This window comes from Pararge aegeria, chromosome 22 (assembly GCF_905163445.1).
Source record: "Pararge aegeria chromosome 22, ilParAegt1.1, whole genome shotgun sequence".
NCBI lineage: Eukaryota > Metazoa > Arthropoda > Insecta > Lepidoptera > Nymphalidae > Pararge > Pararge aegeria.
The window spans coordinates 1,919,793-1,945,206 of NC_053201.1; the positions used below are offsets into that span (position 1 = coordinate 1,919,793).

Consider the following 25,414-nt stretch of genomic DNA (forward strand, 5'->3'; position numbering starts at 1 on the left):
CCTCTAGCAACACAAACGTTTTGGTTATTTGTTCAAGCAAATACGAAGCAATGATCAGTTCTTTTATCTTTGCTACATTCTTACACTTATAGCTTTCTCTACTTATTTGTTGTACATTTCAGGCTTACCTTCTTCAAGCGCGTTCTTGCCATAATAGCTTCTACTCTCTGCTTTCTAGCGAGTCGTTCACGTTCTTCCTTCTCCGCCTCTTCTCGTTTCAATTTCTCCGCCTCGTCGGCCGCTTTCCGCCTTTCTTCTTCTTCCTTGACCTTTAATTTCTTTTCTTCTTCTTCTCTCACGCGACGCTCGGCTTCTTCTTTTTCGAATTGCTGTTGTGCCTGAAATACAACATTATACAGGAAAAGGGTAATTAAAAACTGACGACAACTCTTAAAAAATACAACCACGGGTTTCCCCACATAAATGATATTGATACCAAATCTTAAATTTTTTTGATTTTCATTCTTTGTTCTATCAACCATTAATTTACCTCAATGGCCTTCCTTAGTTTCTCTTCTTCCATTTTCCGCTGCAAGGCGGCAAGTTCTCTCGCTTCAATTTCTTCGCGCCTCTGTCTTTCTTCTTCTTGACGTTGCCTTTCTGCTTCTTCTTCTGCTTCACGTTGCAATCTGAAATTAGTTTCATCTTATTTATACTTTATTTTACACTGAACATTTCACCTTGTTTGAATAGTTGATTTCCTTTCTCCCAAGTTTATTGTTTTGACATTGGTTTCTAATAACGTTGGTCATATGCAATTGATAATTTTAATAAATAGCTCGTACCGTCATTATCATTATCAACCCATTTCTGGCCCAATACAGGACACAGGTCGCCTCGGTTAAGGAAAACATCGTGAGGAAACCTACATGCCTGAGAGTTCTACTATAATGTTCTCAAAGGTGTGTGGAGTCCACCAATCTGCACCGGGCCAGCGTGGTGGACTACAGCCTTAACCCCTTCTCATTGTGGGAGGAGACCCGTGCTCTGTAGTTGGCAAGGAATGGGTTGATGTGATGATGGTGATGATGACATATTTCATACAATTCTATCTATGGCAACAGTAAGAATTCAAATTCGTACTAATAATAATAAATACCCATAGGTATATTGGTTAAAATGTTAGACTAAGAATCAATCCAGAGTTGAGTCGAATGTTCTGGAATGGCGACCGATGAGTTAAGATGTACTTACACTTTCTCTGTGTAAGTACATATAAACTCAAAGTTATTTCCACTGTCTGAACAGTTTAAACTTATGGAATAGAGTTTGGGAATAGAGAGCGAGTAGAGAACTGCCTGAACTCACCGCTGCCTCTCAAGTTCTGCCTGTTTTTCTAGTTCCTCTCTGGCACGTCTTCTCCTCTCAGCGAGGGCCGCTTTCGCCTCCACCTCGGTCGTTATACGACGGGCAACCATTGATGCTGGAAACAAAACCATAAAAAATATTTTAAACTTGAGAATGTATCTGTTTATTTGTTACCTATGTTCCCTTCAACTACTCCACTGAATTTGATGAAATTTGGCACAAACAGCTTGCATTTTTAACATAGCCCCAGGAAACATTCTGAAAAATATCCTTTGTTAAATACGCACTGTTTTGACATAGATGCAGGGAATTGGCACTGGACAGCAAGTTAAGCCGTCCGTGACCGTAGGTAGTCGGTTTTTTTTTTAATCGGACCAGGTTGATGGCCCACCTGATAGATGGTTAGGATGACAACACTTCGCAGGGCATGCAAGGAGCTTGTCATACTGCAAACGAGGGCTGTCATGAGTGAGAAGCCCTGTGTTCATTATTAAGCAGATTATAATTCCGAGAGAGAAAATATTTTACTGTCCTGGGAAAACCTAAAATCCACGCCGGAACTAGTATCTATAGGTGAGCACACCAGAATCTGCATCTTTAACTCACCGGTCATTTCGTTATCTTCAGTCTTTTCCACCGACGACTCCTTCTTCTCTTCTCGTTTCTCTTCTGTCGGCTTCTCGGTTGGCTTCTGTATCTCTTCTGTCTCCTTCTCGACTCGCTTCTGTACGTCTATTGGTTTCTTATCTACCTTCTGTTCGTTATTCGTTTCGGGCTTAACCTCTGCAGACTCTTTAATTTCGCTTATTTGCTGAAAAGATGTTTTAATTTATTTAAGTACTAGTTTCGCACTGCTGTGTTACTCACGGTGATTAAGTCGCTCATGTCGAAGGACGATATTTAGTTTGAACATAAGAATGCTCCTGGAAATCACCCTTTGGAATTGGATGTTTTTCCAGGATCAAAAGTATGCCAAAAATTAAGTTTGCGAAGTTAGGACAAACAAAAACATTTTCGCATTAATAATACTAGTATGGATTTGACCACGACCTTATTTGATTGCAACGCCTAGTATATTCCGATCGCCTAAATCAGGGGTTCTCAACTTTTTCAAGCCAGCGGTGCACTTACAAGTTAAGAAATTTGTCATGGCGCCCGCGCCTCAACCTTAGCTAGTTAAAATAAAAAAAGGGAATTAGGCAGATATGCGCAATACATTAAACATCCCCATTATGAAACCAATGGAACCATAATAAGTAATCAGTTTTAACAAAGAATTAAAAGAGTATTTTCAAAGTGCGGGGACAACCTTTCACAACTAAAAAAATATTATTTATTTTTTTAAGTACAAAAGGACTGCCTCGCGTTTCACCTCTGTACTATCTAGGGCGCTTTAGGTTGGGAACCCCTGGCCTATATTAAACATTATAACGTGCAATGTTCTTACGCACTCATACAGTTTTATCGTACCTAAACAGCGTAGCGAAACAGATAACCTGAAATTGGTTGGTTACCTAGGTACTTCATATGACTATCACTGTCACTCACTACATAAGAAGGGTACATGCTCTTAATAATTATTAACATTTATGCCAAATGTGTCATGAGTATAGTGAGGCAACTTGTTTGTATACTCACTGAGAGTACCGGCGCGCAGGCAAAGATCTTGAAGAAATCTTGCATAGAAGTTGCTTGCATCTTGGTAACCGACAAAGGATACTGGTTCATTATTAATAGCCAATATTGGTCCACTGCTGGCATAAGTGCCTCTCCCAACGTGAGGGTTTGCCCATAATCACCACATTGGGCAGATGGGTACGTACTTTTGGGACGAGCAGAGATGGTGTCAACGGTATTTTGGTCTGCCGCCACCCCACGGAATACTCTTTAGCCAGGGTTAAAATATTATAAAGGTATGGATATTCACCTGTCGGTCATCGATTCGCAACGCTTCCAGTTTCTGCGTCACCTCGATGGCGTTCACTTGGTTTTTAACCAGCACCGGTTGTGGTACGCTCTGAGAAATTTATACAATACTAAGTTATTATAACTTATCTTAGCTAGACTCTTGAGTGTGAATTAAGCATTATTAGCATTTTTTTAATTTTATTCCACTACAAGTTAGCCATTGACTGCAATCCCATCTGATGGCCGACTGGCGCAGTGGGTAGCGACCCTGATTTCTGCAGTCCAAGGCCGTTGGTTCGATTCCCACAACTAGACAATATTTGTGTGATGAACATGATTGGTTTTCAGTGTCCGGGTGTTTATCTATATATTATAAGTATTTATGTATATTATTATAAAAATTATTCATCAGTTAACTTAGTACCCATAACACAAGCTACGCTTACTTTGAGACTAGATGGCGATGTGTGTATTGCCGTAGTATATTTATTTTATATTTTATTTATTATTTATTAAAGTTGGCTAGTTGAGTTATCTCCGAGCCTTGAGGGTGCACCTTCTTTGCTTTTTGCGGCCTGGCTCAATAATTTACGCCTCAAATTCTAGAGTCCTGCTTAGCGCTAATGATGAAAGAAATATATGATTTCAGTACATATGCCTAGTTACCACCTAACCGACAATGACGCAGCCAAGCGATCTAGCGTTCGGTACGATGCCGTGTAAAAACCGTAGGGGCATCGATTTGATGTAACTGTTATACCAACATCGTGTACCACCAGGTGTGATTGCAGTCAAGTCAACTTATTTATTAGCAACGCGGTTAAAAAGATACGTAGATACTAAATTATGATGAGGTGGAATCTTTATTAGAGAACGTTTTATATAAAATTGAATTTATCAGTCGTGAATTTTCACAAATTCTGGCTTACACAAACTTTGAGCACGCACACACAAACACACACACATACACACCCACCCACACAAACACACAGAAGCACGCATACTTATTTTGTATATTGTATGCTGTAATTTTTATTATCATCTAAATTTCTTTATAACATGTCTGTCCTGTTGTTTTGTTTGTTTACCTACCTTCATTTTAATGTATTTTGTTAAGTTTATTTTAATTGTAATGGAAGAGCGGAGTCTTCTGACACAGGGGTAGTAATACTACTCTCAAAATAAGGCTTCAGTGATATATTAATACCACTTTGTTTCTTACCGAAATAAACATTTTTATTTTTTTATTTTTCTTTTAATATTAGAAGTAAAATTAAACTTGAAGTGCAGTTTACTAGGCTGCATAAAATTAGTAATTTATTTAAGGGTAATTGTATAAATTTATAACGGATCACAAGATGAAATCCTTGAGATGTCTCTCAATAAGCTCAAAGTTTTTATAAAACGTAAGCTTATAGAAAAATCCTATTATAATATTAAGGATACATGTATGATAAAAAAGCTTGCGTAAACAACCGAGTTAATACTCGACTGTGAGATGGTGACCACAAAAAAAAACTTGACTAAGTTTGTTGTGGGCTCTTCTTAGACAAGGGCGCGTTTGGAACCCATCAGCTAACATTAATGTTAAGATGTTAGATGTATGAACGCTTCATAAGTGCCAGGTCTACATGAATAAAACATTTTAGATTTTGAATTTGAATCATGTTATGTAAACTTATTATTCGCACATCACTACACAGTAAGGAATATAAAGGACGAATAGAGAGAAACACAAAAACTGGAGAAGCGATCTCTGCAACTTGAAGTGGGAATAAAAAAAAAAAGCTAGAAACTGTATCGGTTGACGCAAGCATACCTTCGGTATCTCCTTATCAACGCTGGGATCCTTAGAGACTCCCGGCGACGGAGACAGCGTGCGACCCGGGGATGCTGACAGCGACTTGCCGCGTGACTATAAATATATAATTATGGATTTCCATTGAAACAGCTCTTTTATCATCATATCAACCGATTGACGTCCACAGCTGGACATTGGTATTTTGTAGGGAGTTCCAAAGAACGCGGTCTTGCGCCGCTTAGTAGTAGTAGACTCTGTAAACCTCGTCGAGGGTCTACCAACGCTACGTTTGCCGGTACAAGGTAGCCATTCAAGCCCCTTGGGACCAACGACCATCGGTTCTCCGAGCTATGTGCCCCGCCCATTGCCAGTTTAGCTTCGCGACTCGTTGAGCTATGTCCGTAACTCTTGTTCTTCTACGGATCTCCACATTCCTGATTTGGTAGAGAGATACTTCGAGCATAGCTTTCTCCATCGCCCGCTGTGACTCTGAGCCTTCAGATGGCTACACGCACTTCTCGAAAACTTTGGTCTTTAGGTACTGAGGTATTTTCGATGAAAAGCTCTATAACTAGATCGAATTAACTGTACACCTCGATAGTCATAAAGGAAATCCATACAAAAAAAAAGGCAAATATGCATATTTGGCATTTTTAACTTTGAGGATGGATGTAGAAAAAGCGATAAAACCTAATATTATCTCAGGTGCATAGTTATTTCAAACGTGTTGGAGATGTTATTAAATTATTGTGCATTCCTTTAAGGTGCACCTCAAGGTCATACAATGGAATCTCTATTATTTGTATGAATTTAATTAGTGTTAAAAAAAATATATTTGACCAATGAATTTTAACTGAATGTGTGTTTTTAAAGATATGAGAATTATTCTTCAGGTTTGTGTTCATTAATGTTTTTTTTTTTACGGTTTGATTCCTATTTCGATAACCGATGTCAAAGTTTAAATGAATGACAAGAGAGAAAAAATTCCCAAAAAATACAAAAACAATACAGCGTTAATGTAGTAGATACAATTTGGCCACCCTGTCGTAGAAGTAAATGCTATAGATCCTATAGATTCAATCAATAATTTTTTTATTTTGCTTGAATATGGTACATGCAATATGTAAGTAACATAGGTAATAATTAATGTGTATAAGTTTTGTGAAACTTATAAAAATTAATTAACACCTATGTTGTACCATATTCAAGCAAAATAAAAAAATGATTGATTATCCATTGATCCTTATAGTTTGGTAAAAACCTTAAAGACCTTATCTTTAGTATAGAGCTGTATTGAGAAACTCTTGATACTAGTTTCTCATATTAACAAACACCCCTACAGAACACAATTTTCATCTTTTTTTTAATGCTCAAGCTGCCATACATAATACCTTCTAGTGTTTTAGTCGTTACTTTTTGGTCGTGGTGGTGTCTCACATACCTTATCATGATCTTTGGATGGCTTTGGCTTTCTGTGTAGCGGCGGTTTGCCTTCGCCTGGAGCGACCGGTGTAGCTGCAAATGTAATTATATTATTTCATACATTTTAGTTACGTTTGCACTAGATATAAATAACGTATAATGGAGAACAATGATCCCGATATAAAAGATAGGGATGTGGATTTCTTATAATTTGCATACCTCTAACATGTTGTTTTTTTCTAATGAAAAAAATAAATGTAAATGTGTAAATATTCACTTAAATACTAATTATTAATACTAATTATTTAAATTTTTTATTTTAATATTATTCATTGTAATTTTTTATTTCGACTTTTTAATTTATTTAAATTTTTTTTTTATTGTTTAATATTAATGACATGCCATTTTAATAAAATTATAAATATTGCATTTTTAATTTTAATTCGATATTGTATATTGTTACTGTTCACTAATTTTGTAATTTTAAATGTATTACTATGGGCTTTGCCTGAAATGAAGAGATTATTATTATTTAGGGTGTGCACAGCATTTACTACAAAATGACTGTATTAAGCACAACAAATTGAACAACAAACTTTGTTAAATAAGACACAATAAGTTAAACAAATGTAATACTAATTAAAAAAAAAAAATTATGATCTAAAAGTGCAGTCGGAATAGATTGTCAAAGCAGAAATAATAGCACGTATATAATCATTCGGCTTTTGTTAAATAAATGAATATTATTATTTGCGCGCCCTGTGAAGTTTCGCTTATAATTTTTGCTTTGTTATACGCAATGGTTTTCCACATACCAATAGGTGTCAATTATCACTATAAAAAAAAGTAAGGATTGGAACCTAGGAGCTCGTGATTCGTAGCTGGACACACTGACTACTAGACCAACAAAACAGTAACCGTGATATAATGTACACTATAGTCGTAATTATATATCGTATGTTACATACATGCGATATATAATTAAAAGTATTATGAAAAAAAAAAAAAGTTTATTTGGGTAAATAAAATTACTGTATACGCTAATGGCTGGAGCCTTCTTTTAAGGGAAGTATTACTACCCCTGTGTCAGCAGACACCGTTCTTTCATAACAAGAAAAAAAAATAAAAAACGAGGGTAGGGATACAAACAAAAAAAAAAATATTTTTATATTATTCAAACACAATAGTACGTAGAACGCTATTTATTGTATACACTGGTGATTACATATTTAAATACACAAAGCTAATTTACGTGTTACGTCTACCGCTGCCAATGCTCAACTGATCCCCTAAAGAGGCCATATTTATTAAACTGTGCATGTCAACAATCTAGTCAGTACCGTTCACGTGGGTAATAGGATGATGATAACAAAAGTAATGCTAACCTGGTTTGGACGACACGTGCAGCGACAAAGGTCTCGGACGACGCGGCGTGGTCGCCGGCCTGCTAATCACCGTGGTCGCATCCCGCGACACAGATGGCGTTGTGGAAACACTGTTCGCTCCTGTGTCTGGACCTACGCGAACGTTCGAAGTAACACAGGACACGTATTAACACAACGGACATAATTATGTTACACCGGCACCTTAATACCCGTTTTCATTGCGGGGCGTCCATAAATTATGGGGGGACCCCTGATAAGATTTCGTGAGATTTTATTCAACCCCCTCCCCTCATCCCCCAATCTCACGTGAGATTTTTCAAAATGTGGGTTTCTTACGTAAACGCGTTGGAATGTTATTGTAAAAAGTGTACGTGTACTATTCAGAAAATATTTGCGTAATTTTTGCCGAGACCCCCCTCTCTCCAACGTAAGATTATATGAGATATGACTTGACCCCCTCCCCCCCAAAAAATATCACGTATTTTATGAACGCCCCCTAACGACGGCCCCTAAAGACATTGCCAAAGTCAAAAATGTCTTTATTCAAATAGTGTGCACATAGATGGCACTGTTGATGCATAGATACATTAGGTGCCAAATAAGACATAGAATTGAGTTGATGGCGATAACTAAATTCGTCAACATTAAACTAAAGCTACGAGGGCTCCAAACGCGCCCTGGTTTAAGTAAATGACGGCTAATCAAAAAATATTCCTAGGCATATATTTACTATTCACCAATCGATTTTTACTAGGCGACAAACTTAACTTGTATATGGCTCTTGCCAAGATGTGGTATTTTGTGTTTGGATTTTGCGTATTGATTTAGGTTTTTAAAAATAAAACCGAATATATGTTTTTTTCGTCTGTCAAGTGTCAGTTTACGAGTCTCCTAAACATGACGATCCGCCGAATCGGTGTCCCAACTTTAGACGGCGCCTAACATCTTCGAACGAACGACGAATGACAAATCGAGAGCAGTTCATACTTTACTTTGGAAGCTTTAGACAGGAAAGTGCTTTTAAAACACATTGTATGTCAGCTACATTAAGAGCAAACTTCAACAGTTAGTATGCAAAAGAAAATATATTTAGTATTTCTTTTTGACAAATTTATCTGTTGAACGTGTACGTAATTGTATCGTTATAACTTTAGATTATATTTAAAAGATTCATCATAAAATCTCAGTATCACAAAGAACCGATATAGTAGGATATAGTATAGTGCCTTTCAATAGTCCGAATAGATTACGGTTTACAAAATATTTCAATTTGACATTATTAAACGCAAAGTATCCAATCCACATTGAGGTGTTTGGAGACATTTAGGGCCTTATAATAAATAATGAATGTTCAACCTTTTGTCACATTTCCACTGACAGCATCTTTCACATGTCAGAGTTACGAAGTTATGCAAAATATATTTTCAAGGCCTCGAGTGTCTCAAAACGGCATATGTGTGTTGGTTCTTTTCGTTTATCTACATAAAATTGTGGAAGTTTATTTAAAAGGGAAAGAGAGCGAATGTATAAAAACAATAAACACAGATAAAGCAACATTTCGTAAACATCGACATAAAAAGCAATCAACAGTGTTATACACAGCAAACGTGCAAAAAATATATTAGTATAGTGCGATTCAAACTATATGTCGGCGCGAAAGTGCGAGTGTAGCTTCGAAAAGGTACACCGAGTATTGAATTCTGCGTATCAAAACGCACGAACTTCACGAAGTCGTAACATTTGAATCGGATTTTGGTTAAAATAAAATAAACACGAGACAGTTGTTATTATACAATAGTGTTTCAACTGCAAAAATGTACATTTTTATAATTAATAAATATATATACAAATTTGCGAAACTTGGAAACATGGAAATCCATTTGTCATATATACTAACTAGACCAAGTTTCAAAATCACAGTTATAATTTCATCGCTACACAACTGATAAGATATTAGATGAAAATCTTGTGACAGGTTGACAACCGAAAATGGTTTTAAAGATGATTGTAAAATCTTATTATGTCTTTAAAAAAAAATTGAAGATTTGACAATCATCTTATGTCCATTAATAGACATAGAAATGACAGCTCGATGACTCGGTTGGAAACTGTCAAAAAACCTACGCAGTACGGGACTGTCTTCATTTTCTGCAAGTGTTTGTATGAAGTGGATCGAATTATTGTCTCAAATATATCAAGCAAAAATCTTTTGTTGAGTATGGAAATATCCCATGAAACACTATCCAATATATTTAATATTTGTAATATTATATACAGATATCCACAAAATATCTTCCCCTTCCCTCTAATCCCAGCGTTGGGCGTCCAACATTGGCATACGTGGACACTTGGGGAAAATGTTTCAGTGCTTATAAAACGAGTGCATATTATGTATAAAAACCCATCAAACAAAACTCCTTAGCCACTCGTGCTACTACGTACGTGTCATCGCAAAACCAACTCAACTGCCTACGTAACAAAGTCAAATTTACCTCGCGGCGTGTTAACACCCGTACCGGCTATAGAGGCGGGCCGCGGCTTCCGAGGTGCGGATGAAGCCCTCCGTACCACGCCAGTCGCGTTCGACATCGCGCTGCCGGGCCGGGAGCCGGGCGTTGTCTCGCCCGATCTGGTTTCTGTACACCGATTGTTTTGTATGAAATGGTGTGCGTTATGCACTTGTTAAATAAGCAATGTATGTAGTGCAAGATGATTTGTTAGTAATAAATGTGATAAGAAGCTATGCACCACGCCAGTTATATATATACATAGTAAGTCAAATCGACTGCACGAATGGATGAAGTGTAGTACAGAGTACTCTCTCTGCTCGGGACGTCTGCGGTAGGTCGGTTGAGCTTTGGCTGCGCACCGATAGTCTCGATGAGTATACAAAGTCGAATTTGACAAGGCTGGAAAGGTTGGAAATCTGTATTTACATTTTTGTATGAAATTTCTGAAGACAGTTTCGTGCTATTTCAATGTAAGTAGGTCCGTATAATACGTTCGAAACTAAGCTTTTGAGAAGTTATAATATAGTTTTAATTATTCTGGCTTCTGTACATGTGATATGTGATGCTTTTGTATGAAATTATAAGAAAATTATAGACAAATATTGTGTTACATAAACAATGGAATTATAGACAAATAAAGCTTCGAAATTAATATTTTGTAGTAAAAGCTAGTTGTCGCTAGCAATTTTTAACATAAAATTCTCAATTTACTGTACATTGAGAGTTATGTATGACTTTATGCCCGAAGATAGAAGTAAGATGATAAATACGCAATGCATGTGAATGTTGCCCGACTTGAAAACTGTTAGTGCCTTACAAATGGATGTGAATTATAAGTGTAGTGCGAATTGTGGACATTAGTTCTGCAGTGAGATGAAACCGCACCCTCATACAAAAAAAGCATAATTTACATAATTGAAATAAGGGAATTACGATGTGTTTCTCGCGTAGAATCATACTTTGAACATTCCAAAAAAACGATAAATGTAGCACAGACTTGTGAAATACATTCATTGTTAAATTATATACTTTAATTTTATTTTTTGAATATTGTTGATAAAAAAAACAGCCAAATAATATCTAAGGTGCCAATTCTGTTGTCATATGTGTCTAACTAAACTATATACTTTAAAAAATCAAATGCTATCCTTTTCTAATAGCACTTTTTATATGCTACAACAACACTGGGCTTATGCATTTTTTTTGTATTAGGGATACAAAGAAAAAATTATTGTAATTTTCTGCCCATACAAGTATTAGTGTGAGATTTTTGTACCTACCTTTTTGTTAACTTATCCGATCGCGTAAAATTTTAAGACAAATTAAATGAAATCGAAACAGCGCCATCTCGTGACAAAACTGTAACTCTTTCTTACACTAAGCACTCGGTAACATTATAAGTACAAAAATGTATAAAGCAGTGATACACAATGGTAAATACAAAATGATACATGAAACTTATTATTTACATGAAAATAATTAATTAATTATTTAATAGAACCTTACCTTGTGAGAAGAAGGCCTTCACCAGAGTGATGGAGAGATTCATTATACAGGGTGTTACAAAATGTTAACTTTTTATGTATAATCATAAAATTAAGCCATTATTATAAATAATATTTCACCCAAAATCTCACTCCAAACTATGTATAACATGCTACAATATTAATTATAAAATTACCTGTTATTCCACATATCTTGAAATGTTATATACCAATTCCACGTGCCGTAGAAGTAAGACGAGGACAAATCAACATAGAACCCATTGAGATTGAGAAGAGGAAAAGAAGTTGGAAATTTTTACCATTAAATTTCAAATGTCGATAAGAGCTTATAAAAAGAGAGTGAATAAAGACAGTTGGTTTTAGAACATACTATATATTATTACAATCTTGGTTTTAGCAACACAAGTTTTTTTTAATATTAGGACACAAAAAACGGATTAACACAAATAAACAATTATTAAAGGGACACAAAGTTGTCATACTCATTTGTAAAAGCTGATCAAACGGCATAACACAGGTTTTCATGTGGCAGGGGTTAGTGAGACGAAAACTTTATCTTTTAGAGGTAGAGAAATTTGATATCTAAGACGTTGATTTTAGAGAAAAGCAAGAATATATTCATATATTTTTTTAAATAGTAATTAAAAGGGTTAAAGTGTATATTGATTAGGCATTTAATGAAAAAAAATTTGAATAACGAAAATGAAGGCATAGTGCTTTCCTATTTATTTGGGAAAAGATTATATTTATTATTATTTACTTCTTGTATGAACACAATTAGACACAAAACAACTTTTTAAACAAGACTGTCCTGAGCCCAGACACCAGAGTAAGGTTGTATTTAATTATTATATAAAACCTTTTTTCGTCTAAATGTGTCAGGTCATGTGTACTTAGTCATGTGTGCCATCAAATTCCTCGAACTCTTACAGTAACTGCTTTTCGCTACGCTGGCGCTTCTAAAGAAACATCCTGTATTATAGCAAAGCCACGAAAACGCAAAATAAAAAGCAAATATTCTTTTGAATACCTATTGTAAAATTTATAGCAAATAATTAAAGAATTATCAAATAAATAAAACGAATATGTACCTATAGAAAATTTACTTTAAAAATTAATTAAAGTACCTTAAATTAGGAAAATTTAATAGTGGAAGACATATCCACATATTATATCATAGGAAAATATATCAGAGAAGTTGGTAAGTTGGTATCGCATGGAAAAGAGAAAAAAAAAGTAGGTATCGCTTGGAAAAGAGACCAATGTGTTTGGTATAGTACGGTAAAGAGATCAACAAGGTTTATAACACATGGAAAAGAGACCAGAGAAGTTGGTATCGCACAGAAGCCCATCACAGGTGAAGTAAGCTTGTAGAAAGCAAAGCAACCGAGTTATTTCTTCCAGGCGTAGAACGCAGCGTCGCAAGCTCACCCCCAAAGCGTTGTAGGCTTCGCGTTCCACCGGGGATATGCGAGGATATGTAACGATAATTCCACCATTCCGACTATTTTTTTTTTCCAGAAAAGTTGATGTACGCATAGAGTTAATTCATTCAACTTAAGTCAAAAAACATTACACCTGCAATTAATAAGGCAGCTTTCCGTCGAATTTTTGGGCACGATATGTCTTTCCAGTTCCTAATAGGATCGTTCACATTTTTTTTTCTACCAATAAGGCTTTAAATTCTTTTTTTTCTATAGTCAAGTCAAGTCAAATATAACTCAAAGTCAAATGGCGCATAGATGGCACTTTTGATGCGTTGATTACATACAAAAGGCGTACACTGCATTACATGTGTAAATTACATGTGCCCATTGTCATTTGAACATATTTAAGAAGCAACGTGGTTAGAGCAATTGTTCACACCCAAGCTTTCTTATCGTTTACGTAATCCTTTATATATATAATCGGCTTCGTACGCTCAGGTTGCCTTTAAGAGATCACTTTTAGATAAGGCCGCCTTTGCACCCTAGCACTAAGTACTATTACTGTTTTCCTTGTATTTTTCCTATTGTGTTGTGTTGCAATAAAGATTTTCTGCTCTATTCTATTCTTTTAAATATAACCATAATGCTATAACCAAAATGTGCTATAATATGTTATTGTCGTAGTTATGACAAAGTCTCTAGAGTGTTTAAAGATCGACTAAAATACATTAATGGGAATTTCCCTGGTCGTGCGTTACGTACAGTTTACGTTGGATATTAATAAAAATTACCCTAAAGGAGCGCAATGCAAATGTAATGATTGTTAACTTAAAGATTGCGCTGGAGGAAGTAAGCTTTTACTAGTTACTTAACTAGTAAAAGCTGTGGTGTGTGTGGTGTGGCGACGCAAAATGATCTCGTCGGTAGATTCCACTAACGTTTCATATACTCGCACATACCCGATGAAAAGCATCCTTAACTTCCTGCGCATAGAATCAGCACGGATGAGAATTTTTCAAGTTATATTTCTCGGTACTACATATTTTCCTAGTACTTCATATTCTGTTTACTAATCACACCAAAACAAATCAACTATATATATCACACGTCTAAACACACAATAAGTTCTTACTAATTTCTCTAAATTCTACAATTATTGGTTTTTTTTCTTATGTATATTTTTTTACGGTTTATCAGTTTGTTCACAGCTAGAACATCTAAAGTTCTATGCAAAGCACGTTCCCATGGCTAAAAAAATATTTACGAAATCCTTTAATTCCGTCCGGTGGATGACCGTTAGGTGGATAAAAGTAAAATCTTAACGCGCCTCTCTGATGTGTGTATTGAATAAAAAAACTGGTGTATACTCGATACACCCTTGGTTGGCTTTTTCAAGATGGTTAATTGGCCAACGAGCCTCTCTAATTTCAATCTCACCTGGTGGTGATGAGGCAGTCTAAGATCGTAGAGGGCTAATCTGTTAGGGAGTATGGCAGTTATTTTTAACCCGTATCCCTAATCGCCTTCTACGCGACATCATACCGGAACCCTAAACCGCTTACCCGAACCAGAGCGGCCTAGAGAAAATTCGCAACAAAACGCGCATACGCCTATGTATGGATAGACAAAAACCGAATGCTTCGTTTACTCACCCCAAAAAGGGTGAGTAAACGAAGCAACCTAACGCGCTACTGTAAAGTCTCGGCGCTAAGCGGTCAACCCGTGCTGATTCCACACCCGTGCAGGCGAGTATACGTACGGCTCCTGTTTAGGTGGTGCATGGACGGCGAGGCCGAGTGCAGCGGGCGCGCCGAGGGGATCTTGTCCAGCCGCGTCATGGAGTAGGCCCTACCTGGCGCGCGGGGGGCGGGCAGCGTGGGCACCAGGTCAGTGCGCCTGCGGGCCACGGACGACCACATCGGCTGCGGGGAGCGGTCGGGTTCGTCTGCAACCGACGGACGGGTCTGGTCAGTATCCCCCTGCCTCCATCATCACACTAGCTTCGACCCGCGATGTTTAGTACGCTTGGATGTGAAAGTAGGACAATCAACGACGATCACCATCATATTAACCCATTTCGGGGGAGTTCGAATCTCAGCAAGCACCTCTAACTTTTCTTAGTTATGTGCGTTTTAAGGTATCAAAATATCAGTTGCTTCAATACTGAAATGAAATATCGTGAGAAAACCTGCCCGAGGCGTGTGGAGTCCACCAATAGCCACTGGGCCAGCGTGGTGGACTACGGTCTAAACCCTTCTCATTGCTGGAGGAGACCCGTGCCCTGTAGTCAGTGGCGTGCATAGAGGGTATGCACAGGGTATGCAGATGATATAAAATGAAGAAAATCTCCAGTACGAGGCATAAATACTTAAGGGGAGGCTTTTAATAACTCTTACAATGCCTATCCTTTTTATAACTCGGACAGGAGATATTCTTCGTTTTATATCATCTGCATACCTAATGCATAACCTCTATGCACGATGCCACAATGAGAAGAGTTTAGGTCGTAGTCCACCACGCTGGCCCAGTGCGGATTGGTGGACTTCAGACGCCTCAGGCAGGTTTTCTCACGATGTTTTCCTTCAGCATTGAAGCAAGTGATATTTTAATAGCTTAAACCGCACATAACTAAGAAAAGTTAGAGGTGCGTGCTGGGATTCGAACTTGGTCCCCAGAAAAATTAGGTCGGGCTCCTACCCAATGCGCTACCACCGCTTATTGCTAACTTAGATATACAAAAATATAACTAGCTATCATTAACCTGGGTCCTGATTAACACTGATATCGGAGTCGTAAACACACTGTGTGCACTCCGACCAACCGCGTCAACTACGACTCTAATATAACCGCTTATAAATAAGAATTATATACCTACTAGATGTGCCCTGCGGCTTCGCCCGCGTAATTTTGGGACGCAGCGTACTGCTAAATAGACTACACCTATAGTCATATATGAGATTTTTCGATTTTTTCACTAACTTTTTTATCTCACGTATTTTTGTTTTTCAATGAAAAGTATACTATATTAATTTTAATACCTCCAAGAATATGTGAATATGATCGGTTCAGTAGTTTACGAGTGAAAGCTTAACAAACAAACTAACATTCACATTTATAATAATAGTAGGGAAGTAGGGATTACGTAAATACTTATTATACAAGTACATATTAACACACAGACACTGAAAAATATTCTTGTTCATCGCACAAACATTTTCTAGTAGTGGGAATCGAACGTACAGCCTTGGATGCAGAGAGCAGGGTCGCTGCCCACTGCGCCAGTCAGTGTATTACTTGTATACCTAATACCGGACGCTTGCAATGGCGATCACGTATTACCATTTTTGTAAGACAAGGCAGTCATTGGCATTGCACAGATGTTTGTTAACCATTCCGTATTCTTTACAAATACCTATACCCTTAGTAACTACAAGATTCTTTCGCCCGCAATCGACCAGTCGTGCCAACCTATGTACCGTCAAAGTAAAATGGACCTCATAGCACTCGCTTTAGAGTCGCAAATCCTGTATTAATATTTTTGTATTAAAAACGTGCTGTCAAAAGCACGAGTTGTAGAATTGTAGTCAAAACTGAGCTTTAATACAACGTAAATAAGATCCATTTTAATCCGATGTTAAAGTATTTCGATATTCAAAAACGATTCAACGATTGCGAGCTAGGAAATCTTGTACTAGGGGAACTGTATATTTATTTATCTACATAAATAGTGACAGACTTGTTTTTCCACATTCCAGAGCTATGTTTTTCGAACGATCTAATAATATTTATACTTAATCCGTACATAGCCTGCTTCGTTTTTTTTTAATACCATTTAAAAAAAAATTCATGGCCGACCAAGACGATGGGCAACCAGGTGATAAGAAGACATTGCCTATGACGAGAGAAACACTTCCCCGGGCATGCGAGGAACACGCCAAGTGCCACCCTGTGCACATAAACCTGAGGCGTAGGTGTTAACTCTCATGTTCCTGTGAACTGTAAACTGTTAACACAGTGAGCAGCCACCGTGCTTTCTGAGTCCAAGGCCGTGGGTTCGATTCCCACAATTGGAAAATGTTTGCGTGATGAACATTAATGTTTCTCAGTGTCTGTGTGTTCATCTGTATATTATAAGTATTTATGTGTATTATATTCATAAAAAAATTCATCTGCTATCTTAGTACCAATAATACGCTTACTTATTATATATTTTGTATATTTTGTCTTGTATATTTTGTATACAGGGTGTTTCGGGGGCGATGAATCGATCTGGCTAGGACTCATTTTTAGAAAATGTCATTTTATTTTTTCGGTAATAACCGATTTGGTGCAGACGAAGTTGCACGGGTCAGCTAGTTATTATTAAAATAATGAAAATCTTATGTCACACAGCTTGTTCCCTGAGGAATAGTTCAGCACTTTTGTTTCTTTTTTTAATAATTGAACAGAGTTGTCCTAAGAAATACGCAGTGACAACCATAACATCAGCTGCGTTAACATTTAAAGTGTGGTGACGGCAGATCAAAGTACAATTGTCACCACGCCTCCTCTCCGCGAAAGTGTCGTACGAGGCGACTAAGAGAATACATCAGAGAACGGGTAGCAGCTTCCTCGGTGCCACTTCCATATACTGCAATCACCAACCCGTCAGCCCAGAGTAGTGAGAGTAACCCTCCCATTGGGAGATGCCTCTAGTCCAACAGCGGACTAGCTATTGACTTATTACCAAGGCAACAGTAATAAGTTTATGGTTCTTGAAATTATTAAAACAATCATACACACACACGTTCATACGCTGACACACACACATGTAAATGCGATTTCAAATAATTACAATGAGTTAGGGTTGTCAAGTTTTAAGCTTATTTCAGGAAATACCAATCTATAGATATGAAATATTTAGAATCCCATCTATTTAAGCTAAATTATATTTTGACTTCATTAAACTTTTTTTTTTGTAAAAGATATTACTATTAGTGTTCAACAGAAACCGCTTCATTGTTTTCAATCTTAGCATTTTACAAACAGATTTAGAAACTTGCAGCAATTTATACATGTGCTACGTGTAATCAAAATTCCATAAGTTTCTATAAAAAAAAGTATTTGCTTTATACTTACATAGACTCGCAAACATAATTCCTTGGCAGCATAAATATGAGAAAAAACATTATTAAATGGAAATAAAAAAATAAAACATTATATCGTATTAAACCATTTTTCATATAAATAACTTATTCTTAGATCTATACGAAATACTTAAAAGCAAATTATAAATAGTCATTGCCTATATTGTGGTTTTATCTATAAAAGCCAGCGTTAAGCCCCAAAGCGCGTGTTCTAATAATCATAGCTTGGTTGTCACAGACAGAAATACATATAAAAAGTATATAATATATATAGAGTAAGACAAGAGAAACTTCTATAAACCAAAATACTTCATTATGTTAGTATGTTTTGGCAGAAAGAAAACCGTTGTTTTCAGAGTGTTTCAGGTGATAGTTCTTAATGTTGTTATTTTGAGTCTCTATTGTATTCCACTACAAGAAAGTCCTTGACTGCAGTATCACCTGGTGGTAAGTGATTACGCAGTTTAATATGGTAGCGCGCTAACCTGTTATGAGTATAGCAGTTAAAATGTAAAAAAAAAATATGGGCCTCATTTATCTTTAGAAACGTCAAGTTAGTCTTGTACTTGTACTGACTCTACCACCGGTCCGGAAGGCAGATTTCAGAGAAGAATCTGGTAAGAAACTATATTAAGTCAATACCCCTAATTGGTATTTACATGGTATCGTGGCGGTACGCTTTGTTGGTAGGGTAATAACTAGCTAGGCCCAAGTCCTCAATTAGATCAGACCAAAAAAAAACAGAAATTTGGGAAATTTACCCTAATTATGAACGTGTAAATGAAAACCGAAATTATACTTCAGAGGCTTTTGGGGTCACATTTACTGGGTCTGAGACTTATCTGTGAAACCGAAACGCTAAAAGTTTTTAAGTTAATCATTGCCCTAGTTTTTACTGAAAGAAATCAGATACAGCCCTATCAACAACATGCAAAAGTGAAATCAAGTGACTCCTGTCACTTTATTATGTGCGTGTCGCGTAGCGTAGGTACTATGAGCGTGTCGGTCTTTTATCTTCAATAGGGTTGTCACAAGTAAACACTTGAGAATGTTTTGATCTAGTTTATAAATATGATTCTTTTGATTTAATATTTTTACAGGGTGATTCCTTATGAAATATACTTATGAACCTTTCAACAGTACTTCGTAATTCAGTTACACGTTGTATACGGATATCGAACCCATTTATAGCGCTCACCACTGCGCAAAGGAGGTCTTCTTTCTTACCAAAACATACCCACATATGTATGAACAAGAGTACCAAAAATAAAGGAGTGGGGATGAACGAACAAGTAAGTACCTTTATTATCAGTGTCCGACGAGTCGAGCTGCAGTGCGGACGCGCGTCTCGTGAGCGGCGCAGACGCGTACATCACATTCGTTGTTGATGCCGCCCTGGAATTTTAAATAGTAACTTAATTATTTGTTTTTTATAGTAACCGAATTTAGTTGGGTTAGTTTTTTCGCACTGTGGCAAATTACATGCCAGAAATAGATTTTCATACAGTAAAAGAGAGATAGAAATAAATAGCATTAGGTTTGTGTTATTCTGTCGAAATAGTGATTTCATAATAATACCTCTTATAAATAGTACTATACCTACTATGACATATTATAGTTTTTGGACATTGATGAAAGCGCTATCTTACTTCACCATACCTGACAAGTTTGTCAGATATGATGCAGTAAGAGAAGGTTACATGACATAAAAAAAAATAAAAAAACATAACACATCATTATCTTATTGATAAAATGACTATTATGACGATATCAAAGAATCAGATAATTAAAAGATAATTCAGGTGCAAAAAGATAAGAATACCAGGCGAAATTATTTCCCAATGCTACACAATGCTCAAATAGATGCTCACAATAAATTATATGGTTAGTCCAAGGCTGCACGATAATTCAAACACCGATATGCAGTATTTTAGGTCATTAATAATATTTATTGTTAAAAATATTATGAGTATAATATTAAAGTAGAGACAGCACAATTTAGCAAATTAAAAACACAAGACACTAACTAGGTGAGTATAAATGCTTAAAAAATACGTAATTCGAGATAATAGGATCTCTATTTTGAAAACAGGCATGATTACAGTAAAATAAAGAATCGCTAAAATATTGTATTTATCAATATGATTCATGTAGTATGAAAAACGTATTTTTATATATATCCGAAATGAGATTGACATGTTAAACGCCGAATTCTAAATTATGACGTCACGTCTCTATACACATTATTTTGTACCGCTAAAATTTCTAAAATCTTCTAAAATCTCTGTGTTTATGAACCAGGTTTGTTTTTGTAACCAGGACTTACTTGAAGCTCTAACTTTGCTTATGATGCCACGAGTACACCCATTACATGAAATATATTTTTTTTTAAATAATTCGCAATTTATATTAAGAAACACTTTAATTTCAGATTTTTTTATTGTATACAGTAGATACTTCCGGTGATCATAGGGCAAATTCAAAATTAGTGTACTACGTCGCGTTGGTATTATTCGGGTGTCGGTCTTGTATCTCCAATAGGGATGTTCGTTTGTGCTCAAAGCGTGTATTAAAATTTTTAACTGGATTATGCCCGCGCTCTCCGTTCGCTTATTCGTATTTTCTTGCGATAAAAAGCCTATGTGACTAACTCTCCACCCTTTAAACTAACCCTATGCCAAAAATCAAGTTCATTGACCGTGAAGTAAGGACGAACAATCAAACTTTCGCTTTTTATAATATTAGTTAGGATGTAAACGTTTTTGTCCTGCAGTAATAGCAATTGGCCGGAATCACGCACTAACAAATAGAAAAGTGAAGTTAAAACTCTCTCGCTTATGCAAAGCGGTAGGGTATGACGAAAGCTTATTGTAAAATTCGCCGAGTTGAATTAATCCCATTGTTTTATGTTGACAATGGTGACATTTTGAGTATTATTAAATGTACCGAGGCAATGTTTACAGGTCGTTGATCTTGCAATATTTTTTTTCGTACTACAGTGATTTTTGCTACGTACTCGTATCACATTTATCAATTTTTTTATTGAGTCATGAAAAACTTAAACATAGGCTTTGTTAGAGTTATTAAAAGCCTATCCTTAAGTTTTTATAACTCATACTAGACATTTTCATCATTTTATATCATCTGCATACCCTGTGCATACCCTCTATGCACGCCACTGTATGGCAGTGGTTTACTCAAAAACTATTAGGTTTTCGTTTATAGAGATAAGTCTCAGAGACAGTACATAATGTACCTCTAAAGCCTGTGAAGTACTAATTGGGTTTTAGTTTACACATTGTATATTTATTTTTATTCCACTACAAGTTCGGGTATGGCGGTTATAAAAAAACCCATACCTCCTGATCGCTTTCTACGCAACATCGTACCGGAACACTAAATCGCTTAAAAAAGCGTTCATCTTAAATCTTGATCCATACTAATATTGTAAATGCGAAAGTGTGTTTGTTTGTTGGTTACTTTCCTCGCTAATTAAGCAACCAATCGACTTGATTTTGATGAGCTTGGATTTAAATTCAAATACACAATTTCTTTATTCAAGTAGGCCTATCACAGGCACTTATGAAGCGTTCATACATGTATGTTTACATAATTGTAAGGGGACGGTGATAAATTCGTTCGCCAACTTAAACCTAAAGCTACGGGGGTTTCAAACGCGCCCTGGTCTAAGAAATGCCAATAACAAACTTAGTCGGATATTTTTTTTTATTATCACCATCTTGGAAGGACGGAGAGTATCAAAACATGGACAGAGAGCTCGGATGGCAGCTGGTATAATACAAATCTTTCGCGGCGCAAGAATTGGAACTTGACGAACTAATGTTAGCTTAAGTGTGTTAAAAATCGAGCAATCAAATACAAAAAAAAACACATCTTTAATATAAGTATACAAAGATTATGAAAAAATTCCACCCATAAACAATCATACAGCCGATCCATACTATCTTATCTCTTTCTAGAATATAAAAATATATATTATCACAGGTATGACTCTGCTGGTATCTAATTATATTTATATAAAAACAATCTTGGAAGCGGTGATAGCTCAGTGGGTAGGACTTCGACTTCACCCCAGCTCACAACTCCAACTTGCGCGTTACGTGCAATTAAAAATATCATTTGCTTCAACGGTGAAGGAAAACATCGTGAGGAAACCTGCATTGCTGAGAGTTCTACTTAGTGATATTAAAGGAGTGTGGAGTCCACCAATCCGCATTGGGCCAGCGTGCTGGACTAAGGCCTTAACCACTCCTGAGTGTGATCCGTGCCGTAGGTTGATATGATGATGATGAACTACAATTCGTTGGTGGGAAATGATGATGCAGTCAGAGATGGTAGCGGTACCTGTGAGGAGTATAAGCCATATCCCAAATCGATTTCGCGACATCCCACCGGAACCGTAAATCGCATGGGGCATCTCTCTGTCAGACCAGAAAAAAAACGACTTCGTCCGCGAAGGAGTCGACTTCAAAAAAATAGTCGTGTGTTGTTGCGGACTGTTTTATAGAACACTAGCTGTTGCCCGCGACTTCGTCTGCGTTTGATTTTGTTTTTTGATGTGGCATTAAATTTAGTTGTAGGTCTAAAAAAAATTTAAAGTATTCAGTATCGCTAAGCCTTAAATGACGGGTTTGCTGCTGTCCGCTGGAGGAGGAGGAGTTCTGTCCTCTATCTCCAACCACAGTTTGGGCAAAATTAAACCCATATTATAACCTCTATAATACAAAAATAATTATTTAAATCTGTTATAATTTGTCAGAGTTTTGGTGTAAAATCGTCAAACACACATCCCCTCTCCCAAAGGAACCGAGCTTAATATCGGGATAAAAAGTATCCTATGTTACTTCTAACATTTCCAAGAATATGTGTACAAAGTTTCATGAGGATCGGTTAAGAAGTTTTTGCGTGAAAGCGTAACAAACAAACTTACATTGACATTTATAATATTAGTAGGGAAGTAGGGAAGTAAGGATAGGGATTAAAGAAACAACAATTCCGACAATTCCGATATACTTCTGTCTTCCGTCGTTTGGCGTAACGTTTACCGTTCACGCATCGCACGCATCAGAATCTCTCAAAAAGGATATTTTTTGCAGTTTTGCAACATGGGGACAATGGGAACCTCCCAACAAGGCCACAGCGCGTACCACTGTAATCCCTTTTTTGTATATTTTTTTTTGTATATACCCAAACCAATGACAAGCCATCGCCTGTAAACAGAGCAATACTTCAAGGCATGCAAAGATGCTGCAAAGTGATGCCCTGTGTCCAGCAACCTGAGGAGTTGGTAAGCCTCATGTACAGGTGGTTACACCGGCAGCCACGCCCTTCAGACCGGAACACAGCATTGCAACCATGCTGCTTAGCCGCAGAGATTCCAGCCTTTTGGGACACCGGCCTTAAAATTTTATCTAAATATAGTAAAATAGGCTGTAGAACCGTTAATCTCACAACAGACGGTCCGCAAGTGAGTGTCAAGTCTATATTAGTAGCAGTGTTCCTATTCCTGTATTAGCCGCGAATGTGGGTCGTATTAATTAGATTCACAGCTAGTAAATGCATTGAGTATGCCACCAGTGTGCGGTGTAGTTTATAATGTCCTGCGACTTCGCACAGATTAATAAATCGATTGTTTACCTTTAATAACCATCTCTCCCGCGAGATTGAAAAATGATTAATAGTTGATATTGGAAAAGAGCAACTACTGACTTTATTAAAAAAAGTTTATATAAACAATCGATTTACTAGAAACGGACATAAATTAGTGATATCAGCATATCGTATTAGAAAAGTACAGAAAACCTTTGTGGGACTGAGTATATGCTTTTATAACATGCTACCGAAAGTAATATTAGATTTACCATTACATAAGTTTAAAGAATGTATAAAAACACGTTTATTACAGCGAATCTACTATACTATTGATGAATTTCTTAATGACAAGGTTGTCTGGACGCAAGCCGCTCCGCTTTCATCTCACACAAGATAGAATAATGTTCAATTGTAAAATGATGTTGGAAAAGAGCAGCTACTGAGTTTCTTGCCGGCTCTTCTCGGTAGAATCTGCTTTCCGAACCGGTGGTGGAGTCACTACAGACAGACTTGACGTTTCAAAAGTGCTTATAAAGTACGCCTACTTGAAATAAAAGAATTTTGAATTTGAGTAGATACTTAAGCCTTCGGCTTACGAAATCTCAGGCATGCAGGCGCCCTTTACGATGTTTTCTTTTACTGTTAAAGCAAGTGATAAATTGCTGAAAACGCAAATGATTCGGAAAAGTTAAGAGACGCTACACATTTCGAAATCTAGTGCATCTTTGTGTTTTTTTTAAATCAACTCTGACAGGTTTAAGGAGGTTGCAAATTTGTAGCAAAAGAATTCGCAATCAACCCTTATTTTAAAATGGATTTTTCGTCATGATCCCAGAAAACAACATTTTTTTTCTTTAATTCGTAAAATTGACAATCAACTGCTCACTCTAATGTAAACCATAGTACTATTTGGAATGTGTATTGTGCTTTCTTGATGCGAACATATCATCCGCTAGGTAGGTACATACGGCTGCCATAAACAGCTAAAAAATTAAAAATGTAAAATACTAAGAACAAAAAAAAATAATTTTGCTAAAATAAAAACATATAAACAACTTACTAGTTCTTAATTTAAGCTAAACACTAGGAATGCTATCGCTAAAGATAGTAAGATACTTTCACGAAAGCAACACTGTATTTTATTTAATTAGATTTTAAAAAAGTTGCATTTATTTTCTTGTATAGTTATACATCTAATTAAAAAAACCAATTTATATTTTGTGTGTTACCTATTTGCGTAAATATATTTTTTGAACTAGTTTTTTTTTTTTGAACCAGGTTGGAACAATTTAAAATGCAATAAAAACAGTAAGACCGTAACTTAACTACCGTCATGACGACATAATATGTTCCACATGACTGCAACAACACCATATGGTGAGTGACATATCAGCTTAAGGCCCCTTCTC

At 36.5% G+C, this 25,414-nt stretch overlaps 1 protein-coding gene across 6 annotated transcripts in view; it reads right to left on the bottom strand.

The window, feature by feature from the left end:
* The window catches only part of LOC120633633 (calponin homology domain-containing protein DDB_G0272472-like), a 78,414-nt gene that overhangs the window by 7,667 nt on the left and 45,333 nt on the right, over positions 1-25,414 (bottom strand). For 3 of the 6 annotated variants that reach the window (XM_039903910.1, XM_039903908.1, XM_039903911.1), the window contains 11 exons: positions 19,693-19,787; positions 15,026-15,211; positions 10,317-10,460; positions 7,825-7,956; positions 6,459-6,532; positions 5,036-5,131; positions 3,236-3,325; positions 1,915-2,119; positions 1,309-1,423; positions 491-629; positions 129-338 (listed from right to left, as the gene is read on the bottom strand). In XM_039903910.1, coding sequence (XP_039759844.1) covers positions 129-338; positions 491-629; positions 1,309-1,423; positions 1,915-2,119; positions 3,236-3,325; positions 5,036-5,131; positions 6,459-6,532; positions 7,825-7,956; positions 10,317-10,460; positions 15,026-15,211; positions 19,693-19,787 — 1,486 coding nt within the window. The remainder of the gene's footprint in view (positions 1-128; positions 339-490; positions 630-1,308; positions 1,424-1,914; positions 2,120-3,235; positions 3,326-5,035; positions 5,132-6,458; positions 6,533-7,824; positions 7,957-10,316; positions 10,461-15,025; positions 15,212-19,692; positions 19,788-25,414) is intronic. The other 3 variants (XM_039903909.1, XM_039903912.1, XM_039903913.1) reach the window with 3 other exon arrangements.